This window comes from Amblyomma americanum, chromosome 2 (assembly GCF_052857255.1).
Source record: "Amblyomma americanum isolate KBUSLIRL-KWMA chromosome 2, ASM5285725v1, whole genome shotgun sequence".
NCBI lineage: Eukaryota > Metazoa > Arthropoda > Arachnida > Ixodida > Ixodidae > Amblyomma > Amblyomma americanum.
This window is the reverse complement of record NC_135498.1, coordinates 33,110,025-33,126,503: the sequence shown is the minus strand read 5'-3', so window position 1 is coordinate 33,126,503 and position 16,479 is coordinate 33,110,025. Positions and strand designations below refer to the sequence as shown.

Genomic DNA, 16,479 nt, shown 5'->3' with positions numbered 1-16,479 from the left:
CGGCAACCGGTAGTTCTTCACGCTTGTCGTGCGTCAACAGCGGCCGGTGGCGGCTGACGCGTTCGCGGTACAGCCATTCGCAGCTTTGGCAGAGGTGTCGTTTGCAGCGACGCATTGCGATATACTGCGTGCGCAATCTCTCTTCTCGATTTGAATAGATGGAGGTGAAAAAAAAATGAAAGAGAAGGCAGAGAAGTCCAACAATAAAAAGAAAAAGGCGGCTTTTGTTTCTGCCTTTGTCGCCTCCCTCGGACAGCCGAGATAAAAGAAAGGGAAAGAAAGAAAGAAAGAAGGAAAGAAAGAAAGAGAGAGAGAGAGAGAAAGAAAGATGCGGCGGAAAGGTCGGCTACGGCGGCGTTCGGAAAGGCCGCATAGGAGGACCCCAGATTGGAGCAAATTGGGAAGCGATTACGGCTGGATGCTTTTCGCACCGACAGAGGGCGCGATAAGCGGCACGAAGGCCGCAGACGGTAAAAAAAAAAAAACGAAAATGGAGCTGCGTTGACAACGCGTACCCCGTTGCCCGCACTGCGTCGGCTCTATTAATTTATGTCACGCTCTTGCATAAACAGGACGCACCTTCCCCTGGCGCGTTAGGAGCAGCAGCAGCAGCAAGTTCATTACGAGAACGACACCGCATACCGGACGAAATAAAATTAATCGACACGGACGCGCAACACACCGAGAGAGCAAGAACCAAAAACAGACGCAGGTTATGCGGAGTTAATTAAAAAGGGGCGGCGATTTCCGGAAATACCCGAACAACGCCCGACACAAGAAAGAGGGCCGAGAGAATGCGGCATCCTTCGAAGATACCGCCGCAATAGTTACAGACCACTAATCTCGCGAGCTCGGAGGTGTCACCGGCGCAAGCGGAGGGCCAGTTGTTGCGCCTCGATTCGTGGCGCGGCCCAGCGGTTAATTTGTGGTCGGTCTGCCGCCGCTACCACAAATTCTCTGTTCCACCTTCGCGAGGCAGAATCGAAGTCGGCCGGGGGGGGGGGGGGGGGGGGGGGGAATAAATATCGACGCATGAGGGAGGAGGAGGCGCGAGGGATGCTCGATTTTGGGAGGCAAAACCAGACAGGCTGAAATAAACCGGAGAAATAAATCTCTACACGGGGCTCGCTCACACGCTACCGAACAGTTTCAGTGATAGCGTTTGCTCGTTTTGCGTGCGCCGCGCACGAAAACAAGTTGCGGCCGCTGTGTTCGAGCCCGTCCGCTGCGGCTGCAACATTGTCCATCGCACAGGAACCGCCTTGTTGCCGTCCGGAGAAGACGAGCGGTGTGCGGGGTTTAACGTCTCAGGGTTGTACATGGGCTATGCGGGACGCCGCCGTAGGGGAGGGCTCCGGGTTAATTTCGGCGACCTGCAGGGTTCCTTAACAACGTGCACTGATATCGCACAGCACGCGCGTGCGTTTTTGCATTTCGCCTGCACCAAAACGCGACCTCCGGGGCAGAGATTAGATCCTGCGTCCATCATAGCCACTAAAAGTGTAGTGGGTCTATAACGAAAAGGTCATCGAAATACTACGTAAAATAGCTTCAACTTGTGCAATACGAAGCCATGTAGAAAACGCGTCCCCCGGCAATTATAAAATATTCTGCTGAACGTAAAAGCGCAAAAAAACAAGGACGAGAATAAGACACACAACACGAGTCTTATTCTCGTCCTTGTTTTTTGCGCTTTTACGTTCAGCATGTTAAACCAACTCGTCCAAACTCGGCCTTTATAAAATATTGCCACGAATCTTTGTAACGTATTTCTTCATTCTTTAAAGCTGCTGCCACGCCGCTTTATCACTTTATTTGTGGATGCAAGACGCGACCAGATTTATCTCGACTGATCGCGTCCAGGCAGAGCCGATTCAACCTTATCCCCGAATGTTCTCGTAGCTTGGCACGCTTTATCTCGAAAGTTCGACATTAGCTTTAAACTGAGCACGGCCGAGAGCGGCGGGAATTCTGTTCGACGACCGCCGAGCACGCTTGTTGCCCCCTGCTTCGATGACTACGGGACAATATTGCTGAGACCATAGACAGAATTAGAAAGGAATAAAAACTCGCGTTTTTGCCTTTCTTTTTCCAGGTTAAAAGGTGACATCAAGAAGCAGTATCCCCCCCCCCCCCTTTTTTTTTCTATGTAAAGGATGGACAGCTCCCTTACCACCGTTGACCGGGCCCTCCGCGATCACACTGGCGCGTACGATGAGTCGACCAATGAACGCGTCGACGTCACACCTACAACGGACGAGCCGCACTGAGGTCGGCGACGCAGATTCAGGGGGTATGCCGTTAGCCCTTAAGCAAGCGGACCTATCTCTGCAGCAGGGCCAACGGTCGAACAATTTGACGGAGACGGACTCGCGAGCTGGAGCACTGGCTCACTTCATGGCACCGGTACTTCCAACTTGGTTGATCAGCGTACGAAAAACGCGGCCGTCTCAAGACACCCAGGGTATTTTAGCGATTCCACTCGAGCATAACCAACTACGCCGCTACCTCCGTCCTGGCCACCCTTGCCCTACCGACGGACGATAAAGATAGCTTCACGTTCGATATAGAGCAATAATAACACCATATTTGCACCTAAAGCGCTAAAAATTGGCTAAGCACATATCTGAGCCGAGATCATTCGCTACCCTTTGAACGTCTCGCGACGGCAGAGTAACATCGTCCCACGAACAGTAAACGGGCACGCTGAATAATCGCCACAGCGTCGGTGCCTTAACAACGAGCTCAATTCTGCCGAAATCAGCGTTGTACCGGCGGCGTAAACGACGCCCGCGATTGCCCGGCGGCTGGACCGCGCGAGAGCTATAGCACGGACCCTCGAACCAGGGAATCGTCACGCGATAGGGTACACTCGCACGGCGCGCACAAAGGCGGCGAAAACACGCCAGCACCGCGCGATCCACCACCCATCTGTGATCTGCCGAAGTCAGCCCTCGCACAAGACTCCCATCTCGCTCGCTCCCCCTGGAACATCCGATGCGGGTACAGCCGGTGCGCAGCACGCATGAACGACGGCGGTTCAATGGCAGGCAGAGATCGAACCCTTCCAGCACGCACGCACACAGGCACGCGCGCTGATGCCGCCGCTCGAGGCTACTCGTTAAGCCGAGCTGATTGCGTCCGGCGATGGGCAAAAAAGAGGAAAGTATGAGGGGGGGGGATAGCGAAAGCTACACGCAGCAAGGAGCAGCGAAAGTGACAACGATCTCATTTTCGTCGAAAAACATGAATTAGCGGGGCCAGAGCCCGGAAGCTATTCATCACCGGCTACGATCGGCTGGTTGCACCGCCGAAGTAATACATGGTCCGTCCGCCGAGGATAAGCCCTGGCGGCCGTATACAAGCCGCCGTCGCATGCGCCCGCCGAACGTGATCGCGTCTACTCGGATCGGCACATGCCCACTGCAAAGCCCGCGCGCCTACGTGCGTGTGTACACTACGCACACGTGGTGTGGGGGAGGAGGAAAGAGCGAAGACACCTCGGCGCAGCCGACCGAATCTAAGCGAGCAAAGGGTTGCTCGGTGCGTGCGCCGCGCGCTTTTCTTACGCTCCTCTTTCTGTACTTTCGTTCATTCCCCGCACGCCCACGAAGGGGACCGAAGGAGCGGGGAACGATCTTTCTTCCTGAAGAACGGCACCAGCCGCCTGACACCGATGGCTGGCTGCGCCGGCAGGGGGTGCGACCAGCAAGGGGAGCCATATTTCGCGACAGCCCTTCAGCAAACACTCTCCCGCTCTGAGAACATAATTCACACGGAGATCGCAGCGGGCTTGAGGCTTACGGTTGATCCGAAATGAATCACGGAGAGAGCCCCGACGAAGAGGTTTCGCTTTTCAACGTCGATCGCAAGTCACGGCTGCGAGCGGCGCCGACACTTGGCGCCCTCTTTCGCCAGCTACGAAAGCGATAAAAGCGGGCGCTGCTGCACGCTGTTGCAGACGCTGCTAGTCGGAGCAAGTTTGACACTTTGGAAATCACATCTTAGCCGCCTCTTTTGAACCTAATGGTGTCCCCAAATGAAGGACTGCCTGACTTTGCTTCGGTTTATGGTTCATGGGTGTTTAACGTCCCAAAGCGACTCATGCTATGAGGGTCACCTTAGGGGGCTCCTGAAATTCCGACCACCTGGGGTTCTTTAACGTGCACTGACATCGCACAATACATGGCCCTCTAGGCTTTCGCCACTATCGAAATTCGACCTCCGCAGCCGGGATCGAGCCCGCGTCTTTTTCGGGACAGCGCCCGAATGCCGCAACTAGTGAGCCGCCGCGGGACCTTCGGCGAGACCGTCGCTCTATGGGGAACTTGCGCTGAAGTTTGCGGTGCCGATTGCAGCGCCATAACACACTGCCTAGCGAGAAGAGCAAGCAGTTTTGGATAGTACTATTAGTACTACTTCGCGCCACCTTCAGGCGCTTATTGGCGTCAGCCTCCACGCTCTGTCGCAGGCGCACGTGCCGTGCGTCAGCTATATGGGCTACGCCGAGAGAAGCTAGGCAATGAATGCTGTCAGCCAAACGCGGGTATCTAATCGCGCAGAACGTGTTCTCGCGTTTGCAGCCGCCCAAGCAGCTGACAAAAACAGTTTGAGTCACCGAATGGAACAACTGCAGTGCAACCTTGGCAGCGCCGGTTCCCCATAGAAGGACGGCAGACGAGGCGAGTTGGTGCTCCGTGACAAGAACTAATTTTCTACAGGGGGTTAGACAACAGGAGCAGACAGCGCCGTGTTTGTATCTTCGTCTGCCTGGTCCCGTTGTCTGGCGCTGTTGAAATTTTAATTCTTGTCATGTTTAGCGCAGGTAGATGGGTATAGATAGGCCTTGCTAGCTCACCGACGATGGGCACGTAGACATAGAAGTGTCCGTCCGCGACCAGCTTCTGCACGAGCGGCAGGTGGTCGATGAAGCAGTTGGTGTCCGGGATGAGGTACCGCGGCCGGATCTCCAGCACGGCCGCCTGCTTGCTCCGATGCTCCTGGAGCACAGCCTGCGCAAGGGTGGCACGCACATCGTCAGCAATGGACATCAATGAGAGCGCCGTCACTGCATGAAGAAGAGACAGGAGTACGCCTACCAAAGCTGGTGGCGCACTGAAGACCGAACGGTTCGTGGCCTGGCTTACACACGCCACTTCGGCTATGGATGGATGGATAAGGCTGAACCCTTTAAATCGGGCGGTGGTTCAAGCCACCTAACCATGACTTGCGAAATTTTACTCTTGATTTTAGCCACCAACCAGATAAGCTTCGCTTGGTTTCTTCTACCTGCTTAAAATCTGCTTTCCCTTCACTATCCCTAAACCCCAATGCCTTGGATAAATCAGCCCAGCTGCTTTCCACTGTAGGGTGAATCCCTTTGCAGAAAAGTACCAAGTGTTCAGCCGTTTCCTCCTCCTCTCCGCACTATCTCGTGGTATCTGACTCTATTTGTCTTAGTCCGCAAAACTCCAGTCCTGCCTCAAACAACAAGGAGCTTCCCCTACAATTATCACAGGTATTTCCTTTGGCATTTCCTGCTTAAAGATCGTGCATGTCCCCTGTGCCGATTTCGTCAGCATCACTGTTTTCCACACAGCTCTCTCTATTGTGACGCTACTGTGACAGCTCGTCAGCGCCTTATAACGGCGATAAGCGCGCAACACAGCGAGAGTTCGCGCACGCGCACGAAGGGAGAGCGTCGTCTGCTACGCTGTTCCGTTGACGAGGACAGATGCCCTGCCACAATATTTCTTTCCTTGCATTTTTATTACCTTAACTCTGCTTCGCCAACACGGCCTCCCGTAATAGGAAAGAAAGGGGGGGGGGGAGAGCACATCTCAGTGTCACATCTTAGTCATGTACATGTGCGCTAATGCCCGCCGTTTTTTTTTTTTTTGCGAAACGGATGTTGTGGCAGGGCGCGTGTCCTCGCGATCAGAACAGCGTAGCAGACGACGCTTTCCCTTCGTGCGCACACGCGAACTCTCGCCGTGTCGCACGCTTATCGCCGTTATAAGGCGCTGACCAGCAGTTTGGTCGACGCTCGCGCTATATTATTAAAAATCACGAAGGCTCTACGTGCGAAAGCACGCGTGTTAACCTAGTTGGCCCATAGTTTTGCTTTGCTGGGTCACCGGCACGTCTGGCGACGATAAGACTCAGGTTAAAGCTGTTACCAAGGTTAAGCTGATCTAATCTGATCGCGCTGCAGATGGCAGTTGAAGATGACGACGTGCAATGCACAGTGCGAGAGTGTGTTGCAGTTTAACACGAGGCGCGGTCGGTTGTGGCGATACAGCGCCCTCGTGCAGTGGCCTGCGAAGCTGATATGTTCGCGCTGCCACGGGTTCGAAACCCAGTCATGGCAATATTTACTTTATTTCTTCACCCTCAAGGTCCGGCACTCCACAAAGTTCTTGGCTGCGTTTTCCCTGTTCCGCTAAGCTCCGTCTTAAGGGTAATGGGTCGCGATAGCGCAATGGGTCAGTTCCTGTATATGCAGAAGGTCATTCTACATTCATAGACCCCCATGAGTCCTCACACCCTTCCTGGCGCAGTGGTGCAGCGGTTAAGCTATGCAGGTGGCCCCAGCGGTGGGCCTTGCGCGGCCCAGGTTATCTGGCGCTTCCCAAGCGACCAATCGCTAATTTAAATGCCACGGTGGGTAGGATGACGCAGCGAGGTCACGTGACCTACGTGGCCCACATGCCTCCTAGGTTGCTCTCTGGAACCACCCGTCAGAGCCATGCCCGCGATTTTTCCCTCACGACGCCGACACCGAATTTTCCGGTGGACGGCGCCTTTAACGCGGTTTAAAATTTCTGACAGTTTAATTCAGTAACGATTTAAGCAAGTTTGCCAACCTCTTCAAGCACAGCAGATTTGCGTACACCGTTTTCAAGTCAAACTTGGCTCCAGCGTAGAAGACGAAGACATATTGTCACGTAGTGGTGACGGCAGTCGAAGCAGCGATGAAGACGGACGAAAGGGTCTTCTAAAAGAACTGTTTATTGGGCTGACTTGCACCCAAAATGGACTGAATCACTCGGCGGCGGCGAAGCGACAAGCGTGCTCGGCGGTCGTCGAACAGAATGCCCGCCGCTGTCGGCCGTGCTCAATTTAAAGCTGATAGCGAACATTCGAGATAAAGGGCGCAAAGTTACTAGAACATTCCGGAACAACGTAGAATCAGCTTTGCCTGGCTGCGATCAATCGAGATAAATCTAGTCGCGTCTTGCGTCGCAAACAAAGCGATAAGGTGGTGTCGCGGCAGATTTGAAAAACGAACAAACACTGGAAATATTCGCGGCATTACTCCCCTCTCAAAGAAGCATCGACCCGATGCATTAAAACAAATAATGCGACTAGTAAGGGAAAAAAACGGATCTTGCGAAAATAGAGCATGGAAATGCAGCGGCCTTTAGCGCGCATAATACGGCTTCAGACGGACTACATGGACAACTGGTCGTACGCGGCGTCGCTGGGATGCAGTCATTGCGTCAGGGATGACTTCATAATCCAGTTCACCCAGCCGACGAAGAACCTTGTACGGGCCGAAATAGCGGCGCAAAAGCTTTTCACTCAATCCACGGCGGCGAATGGGTGTCCACACCCAGACTTGGTCTCCTGGCTTTTATTCCGCGTTGCGTCTTCGTAGGTTGTAGCGTCTGGCGTCGGACCGCTGCTGATCTTTGATCCGTAATCGGGCAAGCCTTCGAGCTTCTTCTGCGCGTTGAAGGTAGGCGGCAACGTCGACGTTCTCTTCTGTAACGTTGGGCAGCATGGCGTCTAGCGTGGTCGTGGCATCCCTGCCATGGACGAGCCTAAAAGGCGTCATCTGGGTGGTCTCCTGCACTGCGGTGTTGTAGGCGAAGACGACGTAAGGCAGGATGACATCCCAGGTTTTATGTTCGGCATCGACATACATAGCGAGCATATCGGCGATGGTTTTGTTCAGGCGCTCGGTCAGTCCGTTGGTCTGCGGATGGTATGCAGTTGTCCTCCGGTGGCTGGTTTGGCTGTAGCGCAGGATGGCTTGCGTGAGTTCCGCCGTAAATGCTGTTCCTCTGTCCGTGATGAGCACATCGGGGGCGCCGTGTCGAAGAAGAATGCACTCCACGAAAAATTTGGCCACTTCTGCTGCTGTTCCGTTCGGTAGGGCTTTCGCCTCGGCGTAGCGGGTCAGGTAGTCGGTCGCTATGATGATCCACTTATTTCCAGATGTTGACGTTGGAAAAGGGCCAAGCAAGTCCATGCCAATCTGCTGAAAGGGTCTTGAGGGGGGTTCAATGGGGTTCAGAAATCCTGCTGGTCGTGTGGGAGGAGTCTTTCGTCGCTGACAATCTCGGCATGTTTTCACATAGTGTGCGACATCGGCAGACAGTCGGGGCCAGTAATACTTGTCTTGAATGCGGCGGAGGGTGCGAGTAAACCCGAGATGTCCAGCTGTCGGCTCGTCGTGTGAAGCCTGTAGAACTTCTTCGCGGAGACAAGTAGGTACAACAAGGAGGTAGGCTGTTTTGTTCGCTGTAAAGTTCTTCACAAGGACCTCATTCTGCACACAGAAAGAAGACAGTCCTCGCTTGAATGAAGCGGGGGGTGAAGAAACCTTGCCTTCCAGGTACTCGATGAGGCCTTTTAGGTTGGGGTCCGAGCGTTGCTGCTGAGCAAAAGAGCTTGCGCTGATGGGTCCCAGGAAGGAGTCTTCATCGTCGTCCAGCGGCGGTGCATCTACAGGGGCTCGTGAGAGGCAATCGGCGTCAGTGTGCTTGCGTCCGGACTTGTAAACGACGGTGACGTCAAACTCCTGGAGACGCAGACTCCATCGAGCGAGTCGGCCAGAGGGATCCTTCAAATTGGCAAGCCAGCAGAGCGCGTGGTGGTCGCTGACCACCTTGAACGGCCGTCCGTAGAGGTAGGGGCGGAATTTAGACGTAGCCCAGATGATGGCAAGGCACTCCTTCTCAGTGGTCGAATAGTTAGCCTCGGCCTTGGAAAGGGAACGGCTAGCGTATGCGATGACCTTCTCCAGCCCGTCACTTTTTTGAACGAGAACGGCGCCTAGTCCCACGCTGCTTGCGTCGGTATGAACTTCAGTATCGGCGTTTTCATCAAAATGCGCAAGGATCGGTGGGGACTGTAAACGACGCTGAAGTTCCTTGAAGGCTTCTGCTTGCGGCGCTTCCCATTTAAACGGCACGTCTGCCTTCGTCAGTTGGGTCAGGGGCTCGGCGATGCGCGAAAAGTTTTTCACAAATCGTCGGTAATATGCGCATAGTCCGAGAAATCTGCGCACTGCTTTCTTATCGGCCAGCGGTTGAAACTGTTCAATAGCAGCTGTTTTCTGCGGGTCTGGGCGTACTCCTTCCTTGCTAACGATGTGGCCTAGAAAAAGCAGCTCTTCGTAGGCAAAGTGGCATTTCTCTGCTTTCAAGGTTAGGCCAGACGACTTGATTGCGTCTAGTACTGTTCGAAGTCTTTTGAGGTGCTCTTCAAACTTCGAGGCGAAGACAACGACGTCATCTAAATATACCAGACAAATTTTCCACTTCAGGCCTGCCAGCACTGTATCCATTACTCGCTGAAACGTCGCTGGTGCGGAACAGAGACGAAATGGCATCACCTTGAACTCAAACAGCCCATCCGGAGTTATGAATGCTGTCTTCTCGCGATCTCTTTCGTCGACCTCAATTTGCCAGTAGCCGCTCTTGAGGTCCATCGATGAGAAATATTTGGCGTTGCAGAGGCGGTCCAGTGTGTCGTCGATGCGGGGGAGGGGGTAGACGTCCTTCTTTGTTATGTTATTCAAGCGGCGGTAATCCACGCAGAATCGAAGTGCGCCGTCTTTCTTTCTCACTAGAACAACCGGTGCCGCCCATGGGCTGTTTGAAGGCTGGATGACTTCGTCGCGAAGCATTTCTTCGACTTGGTCCCGGATGGCTTGTCGTTCTCGCGGAGACACACGGTAGGGGCTTTGACGGAGAGGTCGGACGTGTTGATCCGTTATAATGCGATGCTTGGCAATTGGCGTCTGTCGCACCTTCGACGATGTCGAAAAGCACTCACTGTAGTTTTGAAGCAGATTGCGGATCTGGTCTTGTCTGTTCCGGTGCAGGGCAGGGTTGATGTCGAAAGTGGGCGAGTTCTCTTGGTCAGGCGGATCTTCTGCGGAGGGGTCGGAGAGGGCGAAGGAATCTCGTACGTCAGATATTTCGTCGTAGAAAGCAATCGTCGTTCCTCTGTTAATATGCCGGTATTCTTCGCTGAAGTTAGTCAGCAGTACTTCGGCCTGGCCATTGCGGAAATGTGCGATGCCTCTTGCGATGCTGATTCCTCGGTCTAGTAGCAACTGCATGTTCCCCTCGAAGATGGCTTCAGTGTTTATGGCTTTCGTGGCGCCTACGGTCACGATAACGCTTGAACGGGGTGGGACGCTCACTTCTTCCTCCAGGACACTTAGGGCAACGTGATTTTCCCGAGTTTTCATCGAAGCGATGGCTTCGTCTGTCGAAAGCGTGATCAGCTTGGATCGCAGGTCGATGATCGCCTGATGCTCATTAAGGAAATCCATACCCAAGATCACTTCGCGGGAGCATTGCGGTAGCACAACAAAGGTCGCCGAATAAGTATGTCCTTTGACAGTGCATCGTCCTGATGGCGTAATGAGGTGGCCCCCAGCGGTGTGAATTTGTGGGCCATCCCAAGCCGTTGTGACTTTTCTGAGCTGCGCAGCGAATGTTCCATTCATCACCGAGTAATCGGCTCCTGTGTCGACTAGAGCGGTAACTTTCCGGCCGTCGATAGTCACTTCTAGGTCGGAGGTCCTGGCACTTGCATTGCATGTCGCTCTCGGCGTCGGGTCACGGCTTCGTCGCGTATGCGAGTCACGGGTTGGGCGTGTGGTCGAAGCTCCTCTGGGTGGCGGCGCCGATTTCAAGGTAGCTTGCGTCGTGGTCGAGGTTCTCATTGTGTGCGGCGTCGGTGCAGCGAGTGTCTGTTCTTCATGCGGCGTCGCGGGTGCAGCGTCTTCATGGGGCGTGGTTGGTGGAGGATCTTCGGCGTTTAGCTCGTGAGCAACCTCACCTCCAGAGGTTGCTGCCTTTAGTTTCCCCTACGGGGGCTGGGCGACCTTCCTCGTACCGCGGCTGCGTAGCTGCGGCGTGGCGACGCAAAGCGCGAGGTTGACGGCGATGGTGAGCGCGAAAAGCGGTTCGGCGTGTACTCTTCTCGACGCAGGTACTCGTCGATTTCGTGCGGACGTTGTCCGAAGCGTGGTCGTGGGGCGTTAACGGCAAATCCTCGAAGACAGATACATCGGTACGGGCAGTGACGAAGAATATGGCCGGCCTCACCGCAATGGAAGCACAACGGCCGGTTGTCGGAAGTCCTCCAGGCGTCGCATTTCCTGGGGCTTGAGCGTCGGTCATACGCTGGGCGGGCGGGGGCTGGGAGGCGGCGTTGTGGAACGATTGGCTCATCTCGGGGAGGACGTGGGGGTTGTCGCTGGGGCTGAGCAGTACTTACTGCAGCGGCGTAGGTCATGGCTTGGGGTTCTGTGGCCGTCGGGGTGCCAAGTGCCTGTTGCACTTCTTCCCGTACCACATCCATCAGAGTCGCTGCTTGTGGCTGTGGGGAAGATGGCAGTAATCGGCGTAGCTCCTCTCGGACGATTTCGCGGATAACTTCCCGCAAGCTGTCGCTGGTGGTGGCCGGCGTGTCCGAACGGATTGCACAGGCAGAGGAAGGGCGATTGTACTGCCGAGCTCGAACGTCGAGGGTCTTCTCAATCGTGCAGGCTTCTTGCACAAACTCCTCGACTGTTTTTGGCGGCTGGCGGACGAGGCTTGCAAAGAGTTGTTCTTTTACGCCACGAATTAAAAACTGAACTTTCTTTTCCTCGGTCATCCCGGGATCGGAGCGGCGAAATAGGCGCTTCATCTCCTCGACGTAACTGCGGACGGGCTCATTCGGAAGCTGGATCCTGGACTCGAGGAGTCGTTCGGCTCTTTCTTTCCTCACGACACTGGTGAATACCTTCAATAGTTCTCTCTTGAATAGCTCCCATGTCGTGAGGGACGACTCGTAGTTTTCGTACCACGTGCGTGCGGAGCCATCCAGTGAGAAAAAAACGTGTCCAATCTTTGCCGCATCATCCCACTGGTTGAATGACGCCACGCGCTCAAATTGGTCCAACCATTCTTCAGGGTCTTCGCCTAGGGATCCATTGAAAGTTGGCGGCACCCGCGGCTGCTGCAGTATGATCGGTGTCGACATCTTTGGCGAGGTTGCAGTGCTGGTAGCAGCGTCTTTTCGCTCTCTGGTGCGGTCCGGCAGTTTCCCGAACTCAGGCTCCTCTCCCTGGAGACGTCGGCTGGCTCGCTGAGCTGCTGGTTCGTCCTCGGGTGTGAAGCGCTTAGGGCTGGGTTCACGACTTGAAGGGGGCGTCCGGAACATGGAAGTTACCCAGCACCTCCACCAGATGTCACGTAGTGGTGACGGCAATCGAAGCAGCGATGAAGACGGACGAAAGGGTCTTCTAAAAGAACTGTTTATTGGGCTGACTTGCACCCAAAATGGACTGAATCACTCGGCGGCGGCGAAGCGACAAGCGTGCTCGGCGGTCGTCGAACAGAATGCCCGCCGCTGTCGGCCGTGCTCAATTTATAGCTGATAGCGAACATTCGAGATAAAGAGCGCAAAGTTACTAGAACATTCCGGAACAACGTAGAATCAGCTTTGCCTGGCTGCGATCAATCGAGATAAATCTAGTCGCGTCTTGCGTCGCAAACAAAGCGATAAGGTGGTGTCGCGGCAGATTTGAAAAACGAACAAACACTGGAAATATTCGCGGCAATATAGAAGAAGCACGCAGGGCAACCGCAGGACGTCAACTAGTTCTTCCCTGCAGAAACACTTGCGCAGAAATACAAAGGGGGCGGCATAAAATGAAAGGCAACATGGGTGGGTGTTAGTGCGCGTGTACACAGCCTGAAAAGGCATGCAAGTAACCAATTTCCTTCCCTGATAAAACCAAATAAGAAGTGCTCACACACTTATCACCTTTCTTTTCAATGCAGTAGGCATTTATAATATCCCTACAAATCTTTTTTTTTTTTCAGGAAAGGATAAGAGCAGAAGGCCTATGGCATTGAAAAAAAAGGCGATAACTGTGTGACCACCCCTTATTTCGCTTTATCAAGGAACGAAACTGCCGACTAGGGTGCCTGTTCACGTGGTGTACCCGTGCACTAACACCCACCCATGTAGCCTTTAATTTCATGCTGCCCCCTTTGTAGTTCTGCGCAAATGTGTCTTTCTGAAGTAAAAGGACTAGTTGACGTCCAGGCGGTTGATCTGTGTGCCTCTCCTATCCCTCCGTCTTCTCCGCTGATGCCAACTTCCAAGTCTAACACGACGAATCAGCAACTCGCCAAACTTTCTGCATTACACTGTTTCACCACTTTGGCGCCCCTTCTGGGATCCCGTGCCTCTGTTCACGGCACGCTTTTCGAAAGCTACCGTGGGCAATAAGTAACAACAGCGAGGTTATCGATATTCGAAGGAAGACACGAGTACTCGCGATACCGGCTTATAGTATACGCGAAGGTATCCGATGGCACAGCGATCGGCGTTTCCATATCACCTTAACTCTGGCGCTTAAGGTGTTCTACCGGTACGTCAACGCCTGCTTTTAAAATTTACGGAAAGAAGACGCACCGCGGCTCCTACATGAACTGAACAGTGTTTACCCGAGTTTGAAGTTTACGGTAACAAAACCGCCTTCCCTTCTCGGTGTGCAGAAAGCCAACGCACACAGCCCGGCACTTGGGATTTTAATTCAAACCCACCGTTTGCGCACAAAGCCTCCGTCAAAATTAAATCGATTTTAGCGCCAAGACGTACTACACACAAGAAAGAAGACAACATGGGCGCTTCTTTCTTGTGTGTAGTACCGCAGCGGCGGCCTAGTCGTTTGAGCATCCGCCTCGCATGCGGGAGGTGTGGGGGGTTCGATCCCCAGCGCCGCCGGGTACACACCGGTGATACAACGGGTACAAGCCTGGTGCTCGGCTTCTTTAGGGTGAAATGTTTGGGAAATGGGTCGTTAACCCCATCTTGAGTAGAAGGAACAACACTGTTCCATGGCGCTGTTCGGTCACAGATGCACTCGCGCCATAAAAATCCATAAAAATTGGCGCTAAAATCCCTTTATTATGTCTGACAACCAACTAGCCCCAGTACGCAGCTAGAGTCACTAAATAAAGACTTAGAGTACCGGCACTCTTTTCTCCTATTGTTCTGTGCCGCCGCCACGATCATTGGTCAGTTTGCATCACGTGATATTTGTTTACACTGCGACGGTTCATGGGGGCTGCCATTTTGTGGCTTATGCGTTTTCAGTCGGGCAACTGTGGTAGTCCTAGTGCTGCGACGCTGCGAGTGTTGCCGGTGACCGACTCCGCACGACGAAAGCATAAACTGAAGGCAACAGCTGTACCGTTTGCATCTGAGCGGCTCCACGCCGTACGGCTACGATCCCCGCCGCAGCGCAGGGTGGCTAACAGCGTTGTTTACAAAATGGCCGGGCCAAAGTTAGCGGCGAGGTCGCCGAAGCGGCAATCTGGCAACAATGATAAACAACAAAATGGCCGCCCCTGCTTACCGCCGTGCTGCAGTGACGGTACTCTAAGTCTTTATTTAGTGACTCTATACGCAGCTTCTTTAAAGCCTCCGTCGTCGCCTCGGTCCCTAAGCGTGCGACACGCGTCTGCAAGGAGCAGAAAGACTCGCTAAATGAGTTAAGACAAGAGCAACGTAAACATTCAGCCAGCGGTTGTCCAAGCAACTTCATAACGAATATGCAAAAGTACTCTCTGCACTTGTAGGATACTGGCAAGCTGCTATTCGTGAGCGCACTCCAATCTCATTATCCCTATTCACTACCCGCCGCATCCGGCGGCCACTGATCGTAGGAATTTTCGAGCACGAGCAGGCATCCCATACGCGCGTGGCATCAGCGAAGCGCTGTCTCGACTGTTTTCAAGCCCCGCCGCGGTGGCTCAGTGGTTAGGGCGCTCGACCACTGATCCGGAGTTCCCGGGTTCGAACCTGACCGCGGCGGCTGCGTTTTTATGGAGGAAAAACGCTAAGGCGCCCGTGTGCTGTGCGATTAAAGATCCCCAGGTGGTCGAAATTATTCCGGAGCCCTCCACTACGGCACCTCCTTCTTCCTTTCTTCTTTCACTCCCTCTCTTATCCCTTCCCTTACGGCGCGGTTCAGGTGTCCAACGATATATGAGACAGATACTGTGCCATTTCCTTTCCCCCAAAACCAATTATTATTATTATTGTTTTCAAGACATCGACGGAACAAATAGAAACAGCTAGTTCGCATACGGACACCGGCAACCTCCTTGGTCAAGTAATTACTTTCCGTACCAACGGTCAAAGAAATCGGTAACGTTAATACACACGACTCTTCCAGCTCGTACGCGTTCCAAAAAAAGCCTATCGTTTCCCGCTTTTAAGCGTCCTCGCTCGCTGTGCGATCATTCCTGGCGACAGGTAACGCAGGATTTTATGTCTGCACATTCGAAACGACGCGCTGCTGCGTACGGCCCCCCTCTATAGACACGCGACGCGACGTTACATCCGCACGTCAACCAGCGCTCGACCGGCAGGCACAGGGAGCAAAAAAAGCGATAAGGTAACGATCGGCATTAGGCTCGTCTCTCCCTAACGCCCAAGTTACACTCTCCATCCCCGGAGTACAGTTGACTGCTCTCGCCCGACTTCGATCCCCATAACGACAGTGGCGGGGCAAACCCTTAACTAAGACGAACGTCATCGGGACCCTCCAGACACGTGGCGGGGTACGGTTACTGCACTACTCGCGCACGCGCGTGAGATCGAGGACCATCAACTCTCTGGCGACCCGGAGCAGGAAGACGGCGAAAACGCACCGAGCACGCGCAACACCGGACGTCACGCCCCGGACGTCAACAATGGCGCGCGGGGAACAGAGAGACAAACAAAGAGACGGAGACCCCTTTCTTCCCCCGGAACACACCGCTGCAACAGTCCTCGCAGAGAAGTGGCGGCGGGAGTAGCAGGCTGCGCGGACGGACACCAGGGAGCGGAAAGCCGGAAGCGCGACCCCTTTTCCCCGAATCCGCAACGAAGAGGAGGGAGACGAGACGCATCCGTCTCCCGGGTGACCCCGTACATCTCCTCCCGGAGGCAGCCCACAGACAGATGAGAGGGGCGCAACAGTAGCTAGCCCAAGGGTCCCCAATCTCCCAACCTTGTCGCACAAAAAGGGGAAGCGGACTCCCTGTCCGGCGCGCACTGAGTCACATTTATTTAGAAGCAGCCCGCACTGGCGGACAACGCTGCAGGAACGCGCATCTGGACCAACCGACGCGTCATTGGGCACCGCCGCAGCGGAGACCCTGTCAACGCGCCGGACAGCAGCCA

At 54.2% G+C, this 16,479-nt stretch overlaps 1 protein-coding gene across 4 annotated transcripts in view; it reads right to left on the bottom strand.

The window, feature by feature from the left end:
* LOC144120943 (telomerase-binding protein EST1A-like) overlaps positions 1 to 16,479 on the bottom strand; it is an 89,820-nt gene that overhangs the window by 21,462 nt on the left and 51,879 nt on the right. For all 4 annotated transcript variants that reach the window (XM_077653766.1, XM_077653768.1, XM_077653769.1 and 1 more), the window contains exon 16: positions 4,859 to 5,012. In XM_077653766.1, coding sequence (XP_077509892.1) covers positions 4,859 to 5,012 — 154 coding nt within the window. The remainder of the gene's footprint in view (positions 1 to 4,858; positions 5,013 to 16,479) is intronic.